General features: G+C 25.6%; 3 protein-coding genes and 1 long non-coding RNA gene across 27 annotated transcripts in view; 2 read left to right on the top strand and 2 right to left on the bottom strand.

Moving 5' to 3' along the window:
- LOC124955645 (lachesin-like) overlaps positions 1–4,376 on the bottom strand; it is a 75,018-nt gene extending 70,642 nt beyond the window's left edge. For 4 of the 19 annotated variants that reach the window (XM_047510365.1, XM_047510355.1, XM_047510353.1 and 1 more), the window contains exons 1-3: positions 4,145–4,372; positions 3,584–3,704; positions 1,877–1,959 (exon numbers count right to left, since the gene is read on the bottom strand). The gene's annotated coding sequence lies outside the window, so the exon portion shown is untranslated. Of the gene's footprint in view, positions 1–788; positions 972–1,876; positions 1,960–3,583; positions 3,705–4,144 lie in introns of all 19 variants that reach the window. The other 15 variants (XM_047510354.1, XM_047510347.1, XM_047510346.1 and 12 more) reach the window with 9 other exon arrangements.
- A 1,679-nt stretch (positions 4,377–6,055) lies between these two features.
- Positions 6,056–10,945, top strand: LOC124955631 (BTB/POZ domain-containing protein 9). Of its 3 annotated transcripts, XM_047510329.1 has the most exons (11): positions 6,056–6,291; positions 6,382–6,732; positions 6,808–6,960; positions 7,119–7,308; positions 7,446–7,698; positions 7,794–7,926; positions 8,062–8,199; positions 8,289–8,419; positions 8,534–8,662; positions 8,764–8,953; positions 9,058–10,945. In XM_047510329.1, the coding sequence occupies exons 2-11, from the start codon at positions 6,421–6,423 to the stop codon at positions 9,226–9,228; spliced, it is 1,800 nt and encodes a 599-aa protein (XP_047366285.1). In that variant the 5' UTR covers positions 6,056–6,291; positions 6,382–6,420; the 3' UTR covers positions 9,229–10,945. The 3 variants fall into 3 exon arrangements, with proteins under 3 accessions (XP_047366285.1, XP_047366284.1, XP_047366287.1); XM_047510328.1 differs by having other exon boundaries at positions 6,056–6,732; XM_047510331.1 differs by having other exon boundaries at positions 6,056–6,732; positions 9,158–10,945.
- Positions 10,207–13,887, bottom strand: LOC124955632 (2',5'-phosphodiesterase 12). Of its 2 annotated transcripts, XM_047510333.1 has the most exons (9): positions 13,510–13,887; positions 13,203–13,354; positions 12,989–13,048; positions 11,853–11,999; positions 11,613–11,752; positions 11,195–11,481; positions 10,946–11,101; positions 10,669–10,789; positions 10,207–10,576 (listed from the first exon to the last, which is right to left on the bottom strand). In XM_047510333.1, exons 1-9 carry the CDS (start codon positions 13,834–13,836, stop codon positions 10,314–10,316), a joined length of 1,653 nt encoding a protein of 550 aa, XP_047366289.1. In that variant the 5' UTR covers positions 13,837–13,887; the 3' UTR covers positions 10,207–10,313. The 2 variants fall into 2 exon arrangements, with proteins under 2 accessions (XP_047366289.1, XP_047366288.1); XM_047510332.1 differs by lacking the exons at positions 12,989–13,048; positions 13,203–13,354; positions 13,510–13,887 and having other exon boundaries at positions 11,853–12,844.
- Positions 13,888–14,049: 162 nt separating this feature from the next.
- Positions 14,050–19,430, top strand: LOC124955636. 3 transcript variants are annotated; one of them, XR_007102925.1, is made up of 5 exons: positions 14,050–14,275; positions 14,492–14,639; positions 14,739–14,908; positions 16,508–16,723; positions 18,582–19,430. It is a non-coding gene; the product is annotated as an uncharacterized LOC124955636 (long non-coding RNA). The 3 variants fall into 3 exon arrangements; XR_007102923.1 differs by lacking the exon at positions 18,582–19,430 and having other exon boundaries at positions 14,054–14,275; positions 16,508–17,861; XR_007102924.1 differs by lacking the exon at positions 18,582–19,430 and having other exon boundaries at positions 14,272–14,408; positions 16,508–17,861.
- Positions 19,431–21,516: the final 2,086 nt, after the last annotated feature.

A 21,516-nucleotide genomic window follows, 5' to 3' on the forward strand; every position in this document is an offset into this window, starting at 1 on the left:
TGGAAACTCCGTCCATAAGAGCGCTGTTACTTGACAGAGACACACTACCCTCGGGGTAACTATGATTCATTATCATGGTGCTTATAAAGGATCATTAATATTATCCAACGGACTAGGTAACACGCTTTACCACTAACCACTATATGAAGCGTTTGTACTTGTATAATAGGATCAACCTGCCAAAATAACGTGTAATGCATTTTTACCATCAGCCTCTACACGTCATTGAAGAAGAAGCTAACGATAAGAAGAAGAAGAAGAAGTAAAAGAAGAAGTAAAAGAAGAGGAGGAAAAAGAAGAAGAAGAAGAAGAAATACAAAAGTATAGAAAGAAATCTCCTAATCCTTATACAATATAACTATATATACATACATACATACATACATACATACATACATACATACATACATACATATATATATATATATATATATATATATATGTATTCGAGATGATCGCTATGTCCTATAGAGAATCGAATCTGCTTTAAATTTGATCCTTATATCCTACAGGAATATAGGCTACCTCTGGCAAGTTATTATATTAATAAAAACATTATTTGTAAGGACGGGGTTGAAAAAGAAAAGGAAAAAAAAAAAAAAAAAAAAAAAATTCAAAAGAAAAAAGAAACTTATTATTAAGAAAATAAAAATAACTAATTTATACCTATATCGGGCGGGGGAGGGTGGAGGGGAAAGAGGATGGAGAGAGAGAGAGAGAGAGAGAGAGAAAGAGAGAAAGAGAGAAAAAAAGAGGGCGAGAGATCGTTGGAAGAAGAAGATTATTACATTTTGCGGTTAAAATATCGCCAGGAGTAAAACGATAGTACGGTAATCCCTTATGGACGCATCTCCTCTTCGTCGTAATAAAAAATGTTAGAAGGTAGAATAATTGCTGAAGAGCGGGCAGGCATCTCTTAATGTACCAAGGAAGATCCCCGACTTTCCTTGTTGTCACCTGTCACAGATAAACTTTTTCGCGATGAAAATAGTAAAGGTAAGCTGGCACTGAAGAAGAAAAAGAAGAAGAATTGGAGGAAAAGGAAGAAGAATAAAAAGAAAAAGAAGACGAAGAAGAAGAAGAAGAAGAAGAAGAAGTATGGAAAGAAAGAAGGCTAGAGAGAGAAAGAGAGAGAGAGAGAGAGAGATTTTCCCCTTGGATGGCTTATAATGAGAAAAGTAATTCCAATTTAAATATCCCGAAGTGCCAGGTAGAATAATACCCACGATTGCGTTGAAACTCATAGAAAGGAGGTGGGAGGGAGGGGGGAGAGAAAGAGAGGGAAAGGGGAGGGAGAGAGAGAGACTAATTCTGCAAAATACTTCAACTTAGCAATCCTCGAAAAGTATCGGATCAATAAATAATAATCCAATCAATAATGATACGTATTTGTTATATATCCTATATAATAATAATCGATAACATTCGAATGATTATTATTTGAAAATATTCTTACTTTATTCGTTATTTCTATAAAATTCTCTATTAGTTGGTTCATTCTAAATATTACATTATTAATGTACATGTATACATATATCATGTATAAATATAATACATTATTATATAGTAATATATTATTAATATATTTAATATATAATATTTCATCAGTATCATGGATATAATTAATAATATAAAAATATAAAAATATTTTTACTTATCAGTAAGCTTATTACAGTCGTTCTTATATACAAGAATCATTAATTATATCAAAGATAATTTATTATTAAATATTAAATATTACAATATATATATATATTATCATTATTATTATTATTATTATTATTATTATTATTATTATTATTAATGAATAATATTGAAAAAATCACAAAGAAAATATCAATTTGTATATCTTATATATTCGATCTATCCAACTTACCTGAAGATATACACGTGGTGTCTTCTCTTCATCCTTTCCAACTCCTCCATCTTTTGCTTCCAGTTGTTGTGTCTTACTCTCTACTGAAAGCATAATAATGACTATGTATAGAAATACATACCGACACGGACGATTAAAGTTCATCGCCGCAGGGTGCAATACTGAGGTATTTGACCATCACTATTGTTTGTGTTTTTCACAACCAAAATGATGCGCCCTATTGTCTCTTTTTTAGTAATACAAAAGGATGATTACGTATATTGTTTTTCAAATATAAACGTCAAACATTACTTCTCAACTATACGATCATAAAAATATATAATATAATTTTATGTTTATAATAAATAAACAATATCATATAATATATATGAGTATTAAATATGTGTTATCGACAATAATAATGATTATTTTCTAACGTTAATATATAATTATGCTGTACAATTATATATGTCTAAATTTTTATGTTACATAAAAATTATTAATTAAAAGAACAACTTGTTTATTTATATTTGTTTCATATATATTGTAACTCTGCAATTATTAATTTCTCATAATGATTGTACTCTCTCAATCAATCTTATATTATCTCTCTGTCTATACGTATTTATATCTGATATAGATATGAAAAAAGAAAAAAAGAAAAAAAAAAATATTTATTACAAAGGTATCTCAAATTTTTGTGAAATGTTTAAAATTATATTTTGGAAAATTATATAATTATAGAGTAACTTTTCTTAAATAATCCTTCTTATTGTTAATTATAAAATCATTGAGTTCTACTTTCTAAATTTAATCTATTCCCTATTTAAACTCTCTGAAAACTAGACATATATATATATATATATATATATATATATATGTAGCATGTCAGCAATAAATCTAATCTATTTCTATTTATTACCATTTAGAATATATTTATTATAAGTGCATTATATGTAATAGTATTTATATGTGCATCTTTGAAAGGATAAACATTGTAATATAAGCAAATGCACAATGTAAACTATAACATATAATAACAGAATATATAATCATGATCTATGTTGATAATCCTAATACCATATATTAATTAACCTATTAGCTTAAAATGTTTGACTTGTAATAGTAATCTTATCTTACTTGTAATAGAATATATTCGCATAAAAATACATCAGAATTTAATTGTACATCAAAGGATTAAAATACTTAAAGACGCATATAATAATATTAAATCTTGTTATAATCAAATTAATGTTTTAATTCTATAGACTTAAGGTTATGTTTTCTAAAGTAATGTTGTTATAATTCTTCCATAGGATTCCAACGATGAAACGAAGAACCTATATTGTTCATGTATGTAAGAGATATATTTAATAATTATATATTTATTTACGTTAAAGAACACATAGTTATCCTGTCATTTTATTTTTAGCATAGCTCAAACTTCTTTGAGAATAGAAAACTTCTTTCAGCATAGACAAATATAAGAAAGTTTAAGATTGAATGAGGAAAGTCGCAATGTTTATTTATTGGATAATAAAACTCTCGTCGCCTGTCAAAGTCAATGAGTAAAAATTTTTACATTTAGCACTAGCCAGTAATAATTCTGGGTATAAAACATAACTAACGAGATCACGCCTTATAATTATTCTATATTCAAATGTTCTAAATCCTATTATTTCATGATATTAAATCTTGCTTTATATGCCTAAAAACAGATAGACTTACATGTATGACATAGAACTCTAACAAATTATTTTCTTTGAATTTTTCAATTAGTGGCACTTCTTCAATTAAATGCACTTCTTCAATTAACTGCACTTTTTCAATTAGTGGAATTCTTGAAAATCTGGAAAGTATCAAATGTTAATAGTAGAGTATAAAATAAATTGTGTGTATGTACGTATGAGTCTAAATAGCATATATGTGTATATATATATATACATATATGTGTATGTGTGAATGTATGTGTGTACACATGTACTCGTAAAAATCGAATAAAATATAAAATTCATTCAACATTATTAATTAATGCACAATTATTAATCAGAGCATCGTTAAAAAGTAAGAAAGAAGTATAGATATTGTGAAAATAAATGTAGAAATTTCGAGAAAATTTATGACGCAGTAGCCGCCGAAAGAAGAACGAAACGCCAATTTTATATTCAAGAATATCTCTTAAACACGGCTAAATCCCGTTTCGCAAATAACACACGTTAGAAAATGCATCTTATTAAAACGATTAGTACATTGACCAAGAATGTATATTAGAAAAATTATGTTAATTACCTGTAATTAATGACAGCGATACGTATTCTGCTTGATGCCGGTATCAATGGAACAAATATGGCGTCATGCCCACCGTTCGGAAAGATAGACGATTCTCGCCGCGCATGCGCATTAGATTCACTCACTTTCTCTCTCTTCCACACTCTCTTTCTCTCTCACTCCCTCTCTCTCTCACTCTATCTCTCACTCCCTCCTTCCCTCTTGCTTTCTTTCTCTCTCACTCTCTCTCTCTTTCTGCTTATGTGTTTCGCGTACAATAAACATATTAATATCGTTACCTATTATCAGAAAAAAAACATACAACATGAAATCTAAGACTATACAAATGATAAATAATCAATATCGTGATAAGATAATTATATTCTAATTACATAATTAATTAAAATACGTCACGAATACGTCATCACCTGTCAAATAATTTCTTTCTATTTTCTACGCCCTAATCAAAATGAAATATATAATTAATAAATCGAATAAAATAATTAAAAAGAGTATCTATATGTTAAATATCCTCCTTGAAAATATTTTAATATAAAAAGGATATTATTATTTTTAAGTATTGAATAATAACTAATTTATTTACAATTAATATAAAATATCTTGACTGAGATGCACATCCGGTATTAACATAAACGATCGATCGATTTGTAAAAATTTAAATGACGAAATAATAGTTTAAAATATGGCGGGAGAAAAAATAATTTTAATCTTTTAATTCGAACATTATTGATCTATATTAATTTTTTCAATGCCAAGATAAAAGACATAAAAATTCTTTTGTTTGTTTCTCATAAATGATGTATTTACACATACACACACAAACACACACACATATGCTAGAAATCAAACTCGATAATAAAAAAGAAATATTGATCTACTAACAATCCTTTATCGTTATTAATTATAAAATTATTGAATTGTTTAAACTTTATCTATTCTCTATTTAGTGAAATTCGATTATTATTTAAAAAATACGCTTTTCCTACGATATACTCGTAACATTCTCAACAACATTCGATGAAAAATATGAAAACTTTTTTTCAGAAAATCTCTTACACTTTTACACAAAATTAATCACTTTCCTTTCTTTGACATAAAGTAACAGCTATCATTTAGCACTCTATTAAAATTTTAATCCGATTCATAGGTTGAGAAACGCTGTACTATAACATTACTATTACGATGATTTGTAATTTGTAATTTGTATTTTGTATTCTGTCTTCTGTAATCTGTGATTCGTAATTTTAGACAATTTAGAATTAATGGTGGATAATTTTCTTATATTGAGGAAAAAATTTTTACAGAAATAGAAAATTATTTGTAAGACAATTGTAAAATAAGTATGTACATTATTATCGATCGAATCTAAATCGATAATAGATAAACTAAAATGATTTTTACCAATTGCGTTAACACAGGAATCTACTATTTCTATATATATTTTTGTGATAATTCAGTATTTATAAAACTCTACAGAATGTATTGTTAATATCTAATTATTATACTTCGTACTATATTATTTCTTATTAAAATTATTTCTATTGTTTCATATATTTCATTAAAGGTTTTATTTTATTTATCATACTTTTTGGACGCTGCATTGTGAGTTCAGCTATTGGTCGAAATCTTAATTCACAACTGATAATTGGTTGGCTTCTGTAAGGACTACCAACTTAACTTTTAAATTTAGCTTTTTTACATTGTGACACTTTAATTTGATTTTTTTTTCTTTTTTTTTTTTTTTTTTTAATATACATTTTTAGTATACTATATGCATTTAGCATACGAAATAAATATTAAAAAAATACGACGGTTTGTTTTTTTTCATGCGCAATAATTTTGAATATATTATCATTTCATAGAATTGATATGATTGGTCTATTCTTCTTGATCTGAAATGTGAACGTGCGATTCGTTAAATCACACTGCATGTAACTATTCAATGGAAAACACGCAAAAAGTTTTCATTTTCTAATCCTGCAATTTTACTAATGGAAATATTTTCGAAATAATAAATTGTGAAACCATTAGTCGCGTTGTCTTTTTCGTAAAGAGTAACAAATCAGTGATTTATTATCGATTGAAGTATAAATTATTACTAAGGTGGAAAAACAGTGAAAAATAATATAAATTTTATTTCAATTATTGTTAGTATTAGAATAGTTAAACAATAACGATGAGATTAACGTAAATTAAAAGGAATCATTTAGAAATTAAAGTACGTTTACTTATTGTAGTTACTTACTCGAACATTATCTAAATCAAAATATATAAAAATGAGCTCTCGTCATCGTTTAACATCTTTTGGAGATGTCGAACATACGAATTTTCTTTCTGAGGATATTGGTGCTCTTTATCTCTCAAATAGTTACACGGATATAACATTAATAGTTGCAGATCAAAGATTTAATGGTCATAAAATTATTCTAGCAGCGCGAAGTCAATATTTCAGAGCTCTTTTATTTGGTGGTTTAAAGGAATCAACTCAGCAGGAAATTGAATTAAAAGGTGCATCTGTACCAGCTTTTAAAGGATTATTTAAATACATATATACTGGACATATATCCCTTGCAAATCAACGTGAGGAGGTATTATAATATACATATAATTTTTTTATAAATATCTATTTTTATAAATATCAATAAGAAATATTATCTATTAAGGTAATCGTCGACATTCTTGGTTTGGCACATCAATATGGATTTGTAGAACTTGAAAATGCAATATCTGATTATCTTAAAAAAATCCTTAGCATAAAAAATTTTTGTGTTATATTTGATGCCGCACGTCTTTATCAAATGGAATTTTTGAAAAAGGTTTGTATTTATTTATTATTATTGATTATGTTGCAAGTATTAATAGGATATTAGTTTGCATGACAAAAGTTATAACTGATATATATATTTCTTTTCTTTTTTTTTTTTCCTTTAATTTTTTTTTTCAATTTCTTTTTTCATGCTTGGACTTGAAAAAGTGGTGTTATCAATATGTTAATAAACATGCTGCCGAAATTATACATCAAGACAGTTTTTTACAATTAAGTCCTATAGCTTTAAATGAACTTATTTCACGTGACTCATTCTATGCACCAGAAATTGATATTTTCTTAGCCGTACAAGAATGGATCAAAGCAAATCCCAATGTGGATGCAAAGGAAATCTTAGGTCTGTACAAATGTTGTATAATTTCTGAATGTCTTTTTACTTTCTCACAAGAAAAAAAGAAAAAAGCAAAAAGAAAAAAAGAAAAAAGAAAAGAGAAAGAACAAAAGGTTTAATAATATTGAACTATAATATTTTAGCACAAGTAAGATTAAGTCTTATTTCTTTGACCGATCTTTTAAATGTTGTGAGGCCAACTAGATTGGTATCTTCCGAAGCTATTTTAGATGCAATAACAGCAATAATGGACAAATCTTCAGAACTTGCTTATCGAGGCCAAATGTTGGTAGATCAAAATATTGCCATTGCAGTTTATGGCGCTGAAGTTCTACAAGGTGAAATGCGTAGTTATCTTTTGGATGGTAATTCTTATAATTATGATATGGAACGTGGGTAAATATAATTTATTAATCTTTAAAAATATATATTCAAATATTTTTAAACTTTATCAAAATGAACTTTATAATAATGTAAAAATAATTTTATAGATATACAAGACATGCAATAACGGATACACAGGAACATGGTATACTAATTAAGTTAGGTACACAATGCATAATAAATCATATAAAGATGTTATTATGGGATAGAGATTTACGTTCATATTCTTATTACATTGAGGTGAGAATCTTTAATCAAATATAATAGAAATTAATTGAATATGTTATAGTAATAATATAAATTATTCTTTTATATTAATATATTCTTTTTTCTTTTTTTTTTTTTTTTTCTTTTTAATTTTTAATTTTATGAAAGGTATCCGTGGATCAAAAACATTGGGTGAGAATTATCGATTATACGAAATACTTTTGTCGTAGCTGGCAATATTTATATTTTGAACCAAGGGTTATGGTTTATATTCGTATTGTTGGTACAAATAATACCGTGAATAAAGTAAGAAAATTGTATATATAATATGTTAATGATATTATAAATTTATGGTAGAAATACATCATATAACAATTAGAAATTATATATCACAGGTATTCCATGTTGTAAGTTTTGAAGCGTATTATAGAAATCACTCAGAAAAATTATCTGAAGGATTTATCATTCCAACGAGAAATGTTGCTATTATGAAGTTTGGTGCCACTGTTACAGAAGGAGTGAGTAGGTATGTTATTTTTTTTTTTTTTTTTTTTTTTTTTTATTTTGACATATCTACATTTAGAAATTTATTTGCGATTATCTTCTAATTATATTTTTTTTTTTATATATCTATATGTAGAATACGTAATGCTTTACTAAATGGTGATACATCAGATTATGATTGGGATAGTGGATATACCTGTCATCAATTGGGTTCAGGTTCTATATTAATACAATTAGGACAACCTTATATCATAGATTCTATGAGGTAAAATATATATATATGTATATATATATATATATATATATATCTTATTTATTTAATTATTTTTATAAGCTTATGTAAATTATCTTAAATTACTCTTACAGATTATTACTTTGGGATTGCGATAAACGCTCATATTCTTATTACATAGAAGTATCTAGTAATTATTTAACTTGGGATCTGGTAGTTGATAAGACTAAAGAACTTTGTCGTTCTTGGCAAGTACTTCATTTTCATCCAGCCAGACCCGTTGTTTTTATACGTATAGTTGGAACCTATAATACGGAGAACGAGGTTGTTAAACATATTATTTATCAAATATCAATTATCTTAATAAAAATTTCATTATCTAAGTTATGTGTATGTATGTATATATATATATCCATATATATATATAGGTATTTCATTGTGTGCACTTTGAATGCCCTTCTCAAGTCGAAGATAAGGCTCAAAAATCTCCTATAAACCATGAAAACCATTTGACAATTAATCCTACAGAAACAGAAAAAATAGATCAAGATGATGGTGATTCGACAGATGATTCTGTTATTATAGCTGCAGTACTTTAATGTGATCTAACGCATACAACATTTTCGCATGTGATAGCATCCAGCAAAAACTTTCAAGACTATAGAATAAGAATATTTATAAGAGTGTAATGGTATAACCACGAACACATCTCATATAAAATAATATTTATTAAAAGAGATCTTTTGTTATATTAACGTATTTATAAATTTACAGAAAGAAAAATAGAAGTAAAAAAAAAAAAAAAAAAAAAAAAAAAAAGAAAAAAAAATAAAGTTGAACTAGGTGCTTCGTAGATTTGAAAAACTATTATATATTATACTCATTGTTCGTGGTCTCACACACACATACACAAACACACACATATACATATATATAGAATATTTTTATTTAAGACTTTGCTCTACCGATATATAAAGCATATTATATATGTAATTTTTTTTTTTTTTATATATATTATATAGAATGATTTTTTGTTTGTTGATAACATTATTTCTTATTAAAGTATATTTATAAAATTCTGCAATGTAATAGGTATAAAGAAATAGCAATCAAACTTAGGTGCCAACTTTTTAATCTCAAAATTATATTAACTCTGAGCTTATATATTAATGCTAAGTAAATTTATCTTTTTTTTTCCCTGTTTGTTTTAATTTTATTAATACAATCTTTTAATATGTATAAAAACACCGTTATATATAATACGTTATTTTTATATATAACAAATTATATAAAACATATTAATAATAAAATAACAAATAATAATAAAATAATATATAAAACAATCTCTCTTAATCTACAGAATAGAGTTCAAGATCATAACATACTATTTTCTACATATCCATATGTATATATATATATACATATCCATATGTATATATATATATACATACATATATTATAGTTAGAACATTTCTATGTTTCTGTCTTATAATCTGGCAATTTTTATGCACATCACAAAAATATACATTCATTCTATATACGGTGCAGTTTTTTCATTTTATTGATTCAAGATGAACTAATGTTTGAAAAAGTTTCTTTTTATTTTATTTTTTTTTTTATTTTATCTTTATTTACATACAAATAAAATCATATTTATTATATAAATCATTCATTTTATCATTTATTATGTGATCCATTTTAAATCAGCACATAGTGATATATGATCACTTGGAAGTACTATAGAAGGTAAACCAATATGTATAGTAAGTTCTTCATTGCTAGGCATTGGAATTACTTGCTCTACTTCAAATTTATTTTTTTGATAAAATATATAATCTAAACAGCCTGAAAATTCTGGTGTATAATTTGTATATATCGGTGTTCCACATGCACTTGCAAAACGAATATTATAAGTTAAAGATACATCCTTCACAGTTTCTTCCAAATCTGAAAGAATTATATATAAATAAAATTTTCAAAGAATAAGATAAGAGTAATTAAAATAAAAAAAAATAAAAAAAAATAAAAAAAGTCCTTACTACTACTCCAATCCTTATAATTTTCAGGTATATAGTTTTCAGTCATTAATTGATAAATACCACAATCAGGTACACTGTTAAAGTCACCACATAACAAAATGCTAACATTGCTTTGAGGGTGCTAAAATATATATTTGTAACTATAATTTATTTATTCATAATATGTAATAATGCAAGAAATTAATTTTATGATTATGTTAAAATCTAATACTACATACTATATATGAGATATATATATATATATATCATATATTCATAATAAAAAATTTTTACATACCTCTTGCGTTATTTTTTCTATAAAATTTTCTATATACAGTAAAATATAATATGCTTGTAACAAACGTATATGATCTGCATCAGGATGAAAATATAAATGTGTATTAGCAATAACTAAAATATCTGATGGTCTTTCTCTTGCTCGCAATGCAAGTACCTGTTAGACAATTATTTTTTATATAAGATTTATATTTATCTTAATAAATAGTAAAAAGAGTTACAAAAAAAAAATAATGTAATAATATTTCACCTGTACAGTTGTATTTTTCTGTGAGAAACGTTTTTTTGCTTTTTCATTCTGTATTTTTGACCAAATAAGTGCGAATTTAGGTAATTCAGTATTATTCCCTATAACAGTAGAATCATAACACAGTTCTTCAAATCTTTCTTCGTTAAAAAATATTGCAAGACCTTCTGATGATTCATTCTTTGTATTGAATATACTTTTATATTGTAGTAAAGATAAAGTTGGCATAAAATCGTTATCATAAATCTTATTATCTACTTCTTGAAGACAAATTATATCTGAGTTAAATCCTAGAGAAACAGAAAAAAAAATTTAATTTTTTATTTTTCATTTTGTTTTCTTTTTTATTATTATTATTATTATTATTATTATTATTATTATTATTATTATTATTAATATTATATATTTAACATAAACTTACCTAGTAATTCTTTAAGTATAAGTTGTTTTCGATAATCTATGTCTAAAGCATATTCTGGACAATATGGAAATAAATTTTCTTTACTATAAGTGGTACTGGCATATACATTAGCCAATATATTATATGATGTAATTCTAAAACTATATTTATAAAAATTCAGATAAAATTCATTCTATAAATTTATAAGAATATCAATAGATACTTTGACATAATTATTTATTTTATTCTTCAAATAATTACCTGTTGCCTGTTAATTTAGATTTTGTAAACATATGACGAGTATCAAATGGACAATGTCCTGGACCTGCTTCTATAATATTCTTAGATTCCACTTCAACGAAAGGTCCACTATGTGTCTCATTTTGTGGAATACAATTTAATTTTAATCTAAAACCAATATCGGATACATTTGGTGTATACAAATATCCATCACCAACGTGTAACCAAACTTGTTTAGGATTACTTATATCATTTTTGTACCAATTAAAATTAGATAATTTTTTATCAGTATATAACGATTCAAATTTAGTAGGATATATTGGAAAGCCACATAGTAAAGATGATGGTAACGTTATACCATTGACAATCGGTATATTTTTCTTTATTATAAATGTAATATCAAATATTACTAATTTTAGATCATTTACATCTTTTAAAATTGTTTCACACAAAGTATCACCATTGATTTGAATATTGTTTTTATATAAATAAATATCTTTTTTTATAATTTCATCGACTTCTTCAGCAAATTTCTTTTTCTTTCTAACTATAACTTTACTAACATTGGTATTAATTCTTTTCAAAAATGAATCAACTTTTTCATTTATATGCCTTGAAAAATTGAATTGACGATTCACATTCAAACTAGGATATTCAAAGCGAAACATAAAATCAAATGTTTCCGCACCATTTTCATGATATACTAATGCTTCACCACTATTTAAAACCATTTTTATATTTGTGGATTTATAACGAATTTGTAAATTTGTACTTGTTACTTTTATTAGTGAGGTTAGTTGATTTTTTCGAATGGAACAATAATTCACAAATATATTGAACATTACTATAAATCAAGATTATTAATAATTTCAAAACAATCACATGTAAAATATTATGCTCTCGTCAAATCAATAATTAAACATAAACATTCGTAGTAAAAAAAGCATCGAATTCTCAAGCCAAGAAGATTGAATAGTATGAGACAGACACTGTCGATAAAATTGTATAACGTTATTACCGATGTAAAATATGCTACAATTTTTTTCAACAAAATATTATTTACTATAAAAAGAATCATTTAACTAATACATATACTTATTTACCCATTATTAATAATATTATTTTAATAATTATTTACATCAATAAATTCATTTTACCTTTTTTGTTCTTCCCATTGTTCTTTAAACAATTTATTTACTTCTTTACTAGTAGGGATCCTAAAATACAATATCATAATCATATATATTATATATATATATATATATATATATATATATATAAATATTCATATATAAATATAGATGATATCTTATATTATGTTATCTTCAATTCTATAATTCACACTTAATAATATATTAAAATTTAACTCACTGTCGGTATTCTGTACGTGCAAACAAGGTCAGTATTTTAAATATGTTTAAACAATTATTAATGTCTGTTATTTCAAATATAGCACTAATACCAAGAACAATTTGAGATTCCCTTCTTATAAGAGTCCCATAAACTCTAACTGCATTATATTCCTAAACATAAATAAAAACTGAGATATAAAATAAATAATTGAACTGAATGATGTATCTGATAAAATTGAAATGTCTATAATATTGAAATTATTTGAACATAGAATAATTTCATGAATTATTATTTCTATTAATTATAAATATTTATCATTAATTACCCATATATTGTTCTTATTATTGCGTGGGGTTTTAAAAAAAACTTCAGAATTGGATAATGAGTTCCAACAGATAGGAAATAGTATTTCCTTTTTAAGATCAATGATCATGTCAACGTTATCTTTGCGTATAATACGGCCTATTGTTTGTATAGTTTTGATGCGATTAGTTTCATAATCACTTAATTCAATATAAGTAGAAATATCTTCAATAAAAATAGGTATATAAGGAAAATGAATATTCAAAAAGTTTGTTAATTTAGATAAATCTTTTTTCCATTTTCTCGACACATACGCTTGACGATTAATAACATTCAAATGATTATTCATTTTAATAAAATTATTTCATATATATAAACATAATCTATTATCAAAATAATTAATAATTCAAACATTAAAAGTTAATCGTTGAATTTCAATCACAAATGCGAGATCAAAAAATACTTATAATATTCCACGTAGATGGCGCGACATATGCAACGTTATTCCGAACGAACATTTCTATTGGTCGCTACGTCCACCAATAACGTTATACAATAATTGTCTTTTATTTCCCCGCACCCCTTCCTTTCCACACTTTTTTCGTCAAGTTTTTAATCATTATTTTATTTTGAAATTATTATTTTGCATTATTCCTCGTATATCTAACAAAATTTTCAACCACCTTTTTTGTTTCATTGTTAATCGTAATTAAAATAATACTGCTACCTTAAACATATTTTGTGCCGTATGATACTGCATTTCATAATGATCAACCGTTGCCATTAAGGTAATGATCGTTTTTTTGTCTCGTTTGAATCGTTCGAAAGTGTTCGTTCATATTGAACTCATTATTAATTTATTTTCATAATATCTAACGTAATATTACAGTAGCATACAATTTTATTCTGCCTGGTAATATGGTATATAACATAGTATATCTCATAAATTCTCATCAATTATTTATATACTTAACACATTATAACTTTTATCGTTTATTTTCAAGGAAACGAAAGAAAGAAAGAAAGAAGAAAAAAAAAAAAGGAAAAAGAAACCCATCGATGAGAGTACAATCGTCGTTGGTAGAAGAAGATTCACAATGATACGAGGAATTTACAAACAATTGCATTGAGAATTTAAACGGGATTACTTTTGTACGTTCTACTTATACATACGTATAATTCATTAAATTAAAAAATATATATTCTTTTTATATTATATTCAATTTATAATACGTTTGATTGTTCCGTCAGTTTTATTGAAATCAAATCAAGACCAGTTAATAGGAAGTTCCATAGTATGGAATTTGCCCTTGGGCATATCTTTCTCTACGTATAGATGAAATCACAACCGTAGATAGACAAACGGAAATAAGAAAGTTCCTTATCCCCACGAAGATTTACGAGTCAACTTTTTTTTGAGGGTATGTATTTTATAATTAAAAAAAAAAAAAAAGAAAAAAAAAAGAATGAAAAAAAAAAAATAATGCGTGAACTACGTACAATCGGACAATTCTTCTTCCGATCAATGTCTATATTAATCTACGTCGATCCTTTTTTTTTTTTTTTTTTTTTTTTTTTTTTTTTTAATGCCGGTAGAATATTTACGATATAATACATGCAAAAGAGAAAAAGAAGTAGAAAAAAAAAATAAATAAATAAAGACGAAGGAAGAAATAAAGCAAAATGTACGTACGTATTATATTTATTCTTAAAATTCTACAGAATTATAATCTATTACTATAGTAATATATTACTATATAGTGACACTTCGTAAGCATATAGTATCTTTTTAATTACCTAGAATGACATAATAATTTCGTTATTATATATGTGAACATTTAACAAATCAAAGATCTTTCTCGATTAATAAATTTTTTCATTTCTTTTTTTTTTCCTTTCTTTCTTCCTTTTTTTTTCTCTCTTTAATAATACTTCGAGAAACTTTTAACACATTTTTAAAAAATCAGGATTAATATTTTTTCGTATTCCAATCGACGTAATTAATTGTATAAATCATTGTAAATCGACATTGAACATTTTTTTCGGAAATATATTAATTTATTAAAACATATACATATATATATATATATATATATATATATATATATATATATATATATATATATATAAGTATATAAGAAAGTTTACTTTAATCGATCGAAAGAATAATAATAATAATAATAATAATAATAATAACAAAAACAATGGAGTGCATATCTGGTGAAAGCAAGCGCGCAAAATAGAATGAAAGTTCATTCTACGTGACCGTAAAGCATTTATTGATAAGTAAACTTGTAACATCATTTTCCTACAGTTAATATGATTTCTCTTCGTATGATATTTCAATGACGTTATCATGCATAATATATAAATATATGTACATAATTATTAATAGTTCTATTGACAACAGTTTTTATAGTTTGTTTTCAGACTATGGGCACTTTTATGCTTTAAGTTTAGAATAATTATCAATGGCTATAAATGATGAATCTTAAAACGAAATTCGTATATACACCATTGGACTAGAAATCAATTTTACACGTTCGTCTAAATTACAAAGAAAGTTAATACAAATGTATTCATTCACTGACAAATCTTATTAATCATAAACAAGTTCTTTACGTACATACATATATTCAAGGTCAAATAAATACATATACAGAATCGGTCAAAAGTTTTTAGGTCATTTTAGAAGTCAAATTGTTCCTTTTTCGAGACTTTTTAAGCGGCTTTGCAAGCAATCAGGCTTGTAATTTTATAAGATTTGACAAAAAAAAAAGAAGAAAAAAAAAAGAAAGAAAAAAGAGAAAAGGAAATAAATCAGCTTAAAAAAATGTTTGTAAAGGAGCGATTGATTTTAAAGATCCTATCGTTTGAAATAAAACTTTTTGCCGTGTATCTAAGTAGGAAACGATGAAATTATGTTCTATCAAAATTAATCATATTAAAAAAAAAATCTTTCCTTCTGTATCATTTACATATTACATATTTCATTATTTAATTATTTTTATTATTTTCAGTGATTTTTATGATCACTTAGAACTGACGATCTTTCGGTCAAGCCGTCTGCTGTTGCTTCCTGCCAGGTCAAAGACCTAACAGCCCTTAGAAGGCCGTCTTCAGACTTTCGGTGAAAGTACATACATATATTTCGTCCTTGAACTGGAAGCCTTCGAACGATCGACGCAGTGAAATATTTCATGGTGTATCATATAATCTTCGAAAGGAGAAACATGGTATAATTACGAAGATACATTTCCCTTTTTACAAAAATAAGCTCTAATGGAAATGTTCCATGAACGAAGAAGTCATATCTTTTCGAACATTCATATAAATATCTCTGATCTTTTCTTTTTTTTTTTTTTGTTTTTTCCATTTTTATGACAAATGAAATAATTCTTATTGAATTGATTTGATAAATTTTCTCGCGTCACATTTTCTCACTTTTTTCCTCTTACAACACATTTTATAACAGATTATTATCTAATAGACGATAGATCGAAAGTTCTTAAGTGATTTTAAAAATCAATTATTCTTTTTGCTTTAATTTATTGTTGAATTTATTGTTTTAATTTTTTCTTTTTTTTTTTTTCTTTCCTTTTTTTTTGTGTGTTCTCCGTTTCTTCTTTAAATAGCAAAATTAAGAGATCTAAGAAAACTTTTGGCGCGAGCTGTATTTTCGTTCTTTGACATTTTTCAAACTAAAATCATATCTCTTCAATAAGAATAAGATATAATTATCAGAAGTATAAATAGCGAAATTCTCTGTTGTATATCCTCTTTTATCTATAAAGAGAAAATATGACATGTCATTGAAATAAGACGTAATCTGTTTTATACTATTGATAAATTCTAAACGTTTCTTTTTTTTGTTTTTTTTTTTTTTTGGCTTTTCGATACTCTTTTTATTTAATTTTCACCAAACTCGATATAAGATTTTTCTTATAGAGTCATAAATAATAATCGTAAGAAGTGTGCGCGCATATTTTAAAACGCGTCTTCGACGTCAGAATGCGTTCGAGTGAATAGCTGTATCGAATGGCGTGCGTCACTAAAGTTTCTTTTTCTCTTTCTCTCCCTCTCCTTTCTCTCTCTGTCTCTCTCTCTCTCTCTCTCTCTCTCTCTCTCTTTCTCTCTTGACTTTTTCGTTTAGGTTAAAGAAAAGACCGGTTTGAAGGGGGTCTACCTTTTTCGTATGACTGGTTTGTTTATCCGTGAGCTCGCAACCTCGGATTCTTTCTAAGAAAATTGCACGTCAACCGATTAAAGTGTTATCGATCCATGTAAAAAAAAAAAAAAAAAAGGTCTAAGTATATATATATATGAAATTGTTATCGTTATATAGATACATATGAAATAATGAAGATAAAAATCGCCAAGATAAAAAAAAGAAAAACATATTATTTTAAGAGTATGGAATAAGAAAATATTCTTAGGCAATTAAAAAAAAAAAAAAAGAAAAAAACAAATATTTTTAATCTTCCAACGAAACTTTTAGTTCATCTTCTTTATATTAAAATGAGATACAATTTTTTTCTATTTTAATTATATATTTCTTATATATAATATATAGATTTTGATTTGATTGCCATCATTGTTCTTCTATAATTATTTCTTTTTTCTTCTTCTTTCAAATCTATTGATTTTGATTATTCATAGCACTTTGTTTTGAAATTTTTTTCTCATGACATGCACATTCTTCTTAAGATATATATGTATATGTGTACATAGATTATCTGTTAGCTAGACATTTCTGAGAGTAGAGTCTTTAGTCTCTTTCACCCTCTCTCTCTCTCTCCCTCTCGTTAGATTTACACAGCATCGATTTTACCTACTTTTATTGATTCATCCTTTCCACTTAAAGTAAAACAATTATTTACTTTTCATTAAAAAAGAGAAGAAAAAAAAAAAAAAAAGAAAAGAAAGGAAAGAAGAAATTCACAGTAGATACATCTTAAATCGATGCTCCATTATCTTGAAACGTATTTAAAATATTTACCATGCATTTAAGTCGTGGTAAAGAATTATTTAAATGAATTACGACTAAAAGATTAAATAAATGTTATATTTTATTTCTCTGGTTATTATTTTTAGCATCATACAGACAATGACGGTACGACGTCTAATCGATCATCATCTTTTCTATTGTTCACATTCAAGAAGCGCGAGAACAAGCACTATCCTTTCCATCTGCGGAACCTATTAAACCAATAAACGCGATTACGAGGGTCAATAGGAATATAATGCGTCGATTGACATCGGACCGATTCGCGAGACATTTTTTTACCCAAGAACATTACGAAGGGACGTAGAAATAGATAAATAGATAGATAGATAGATAGATAGATAGAGAGAGAGAGAGAGAGAGAGAGAGAGAGAGAGCATTATTTAAACGTATTATAAACTTTTTCTATAATAAAACCTTAAAAGTGTTAGGAAAAAAAAATTCGAAGATATTAATACTATTATTTCTCCTATAAGTTAACAAAATTATCATATGTTTTATATTTTTTAATCAAATTACAATTAAAAACTACGAGAAGTAATAATAATAATAATAAGAAGAAGAAGAAAAGAAAAAGGAAAAAGATTTGCTATGGAAAAAATTTGCAATTTTCCTTTCATCTTTCTTAGAAAAAAAAAAGAGAGAAAAAAAAAGAAGAAAACAAACAAAAATCGTTTGCCATCTATATCTCTTAATTTGATAAATTAGATCTCTATAGAATAAGAACTTCATAAAATTATAACTAAAAATTCGCCTACTTTCGTTCCATAGAAAACAGTATTCATGATGAGAAGTAAAAGAAAGCTGCTTTCAGGAAGAAAGTTATTCGAACGAATTTTATTACTTTTTAAGAATTTATCTTTTATTTTTTCTTTCCTTTTTCCTTTCTTTTTGTTCTCTCTCTCTCTCTCTCTCTCTCTCTCTCTCTCTCTCTCTCTCTCTCTTTTCTCTTCTTTTTTTTTTTTTTATGAATGCTCATATATCTTAAGGAATATGAAAAAATTGAAATAAGTAATAGGAAAAAAAAAGAGAAAAAAAAAAATAGAAAAAAGAAAATGCTTTTCTAATCTTATTCAGTCTATCAGAGTTAGTTTGTCTGCTAGGAGCGTGTGTAAATCAAATAAATGATTAATTATGATTATTTGCGAATTCGAGAAGATTACCATTCATATTGTACATATGCATATATACATACGTATATACTTACATAGAAACGTTTGGACTTCATTCACTCGGACAAATGGATGAAGCAATCGTAAATAAAATAAACGTGTGCAACGCGTTCTTGGACCATGACCTTCGTAAACGAGACTTTCCTCTGCTTTATATGGACGAGAGATTCTGCGCAATCATTTATAACAATCTATAATGCTTTAATTTAATTACATTTAATCATCATCTTGCTAAATAAAAACTTGGTTAGAAATACAAAACTTTGTAGAACTTTAAATGGGAAAAAAAATGTTAATAATTATTTATATATATATATATATATATGTATATACGTATGTATGATATGTTATATAATATGTACATGATGTAGATATGTAATAATTAATTATGAAAGTTCAATTATTATTTATAATATATAAATATGTTATAAATTATTATAACTTTAATAATTTATAATATATCATGTGACAATTAGAAATGATTTATTTTAATTGCCATAATGTTATTATAAATTAATATGATAACATTAGAAATATATTTGTGATTTAAAATCTTTGGATTTCATCTAATTGATTGATCCAGATTATTCTAAGCTAAAAAAAAAATATATATATATATATATATAAAAATTATAATATAAAAACAAAAAAATTAATATATTTTCGTAAATTCTATGTGTCTAGTTTAATCTACAATCGTTTTTATATATTTAAAGGAAAATTGATGGTCAATTTAGCATAATGAAAGATCGCAAAGGCTTAAAGTTCATGTGATAGTGAAATATATAGAGATACTTGATATCTTTTTTTTTTTTTTTTTGATTCAATGGAATGCATTTAGCCAATCTTAATCGTCACTGTATATAATAATAATTGCACAATATCCGATAATACTTTATATAAGGCAACTATGCTAGAGTATCACGCAATTATAATTTAGTTTTCCTTTCTCTCTCTTTTTTTTTCCAGAAATCAATTACGAAATTATACTATAAACGATAAAAAAAACTATTGTGAAAAAATTGAAAATTTTAATATGTATAAGATTTAGAGGTTTATCCCCAACGTAACTTTGTTTTCAATTTATATATATCGACGAGGAAAAATAGGACTTGGGAAAATACAATATCTGAAGTTTTGCTAAAAATCGATATCTACGTCATATATTGTTACATATATGTAACAACTTATGTAATTATATATGTGCTTGATTTTTTTATTCTTCAATCGATCTCGTCGATAATAATATTTTTCTCGAATTTCTATTTTCTATGGCAAATGAAAATTCATCGTATTTTTTTTTTTGTTTTTTTTTTCCTCAAAGTAACAAGGATGGTCATCAAAAAATTCTCAGATGGATCCAAAAGTTCCTTGATCAATTTTAAAAGTCTTACTTATTCTTTTTGCGAGACTCTTTGAGCGAAATTCTTTTTGTTTCGCTTTTTTTCTTTTTTATCTTTTTCTTATAAAAAGTTATAAAAGCCACAAGCATAAAACCATAAGCGTCTCGAAGAAAAATAATTTATTTTGAAAATCACATGAATACTTTCTGGCCCATTTTGTAAAAAAAATGCTGAAACTATAGTAATTTCGATGTAATTGTTACAATTATTACGATGTCGTCCTTGTGCTGTCAGATTCTAATACACCGGTCGAAAGAGGGATTATCTAATGGAAGGAGGAAGGAAGAAAGGAAGGAATAAATGAAGGGAGAGATGGATGGGGATCCAGTAATTATATCATTTAAGAGCAAAAGCTCGTTAGAATCGACCAATGACGTAGTTATCATTTAAAATGTTTCATTAATTAATGGGAATTTCACTTAAATTATTTAATTGGCTCGATTCTACGA

Source organism: Vespa velutina, chromosome 19, assembly GCF_912470025.1.
Source record: "Vespa velutina chromosome 19, iVesVel2.1, whole genome shotgun sequence".
Lineage (NCBI taxonomy): Eukaryota > Metazoa > Arthropoda > Insecta > Hymenoptera > Vespidae > Vespa > Vespa velutina.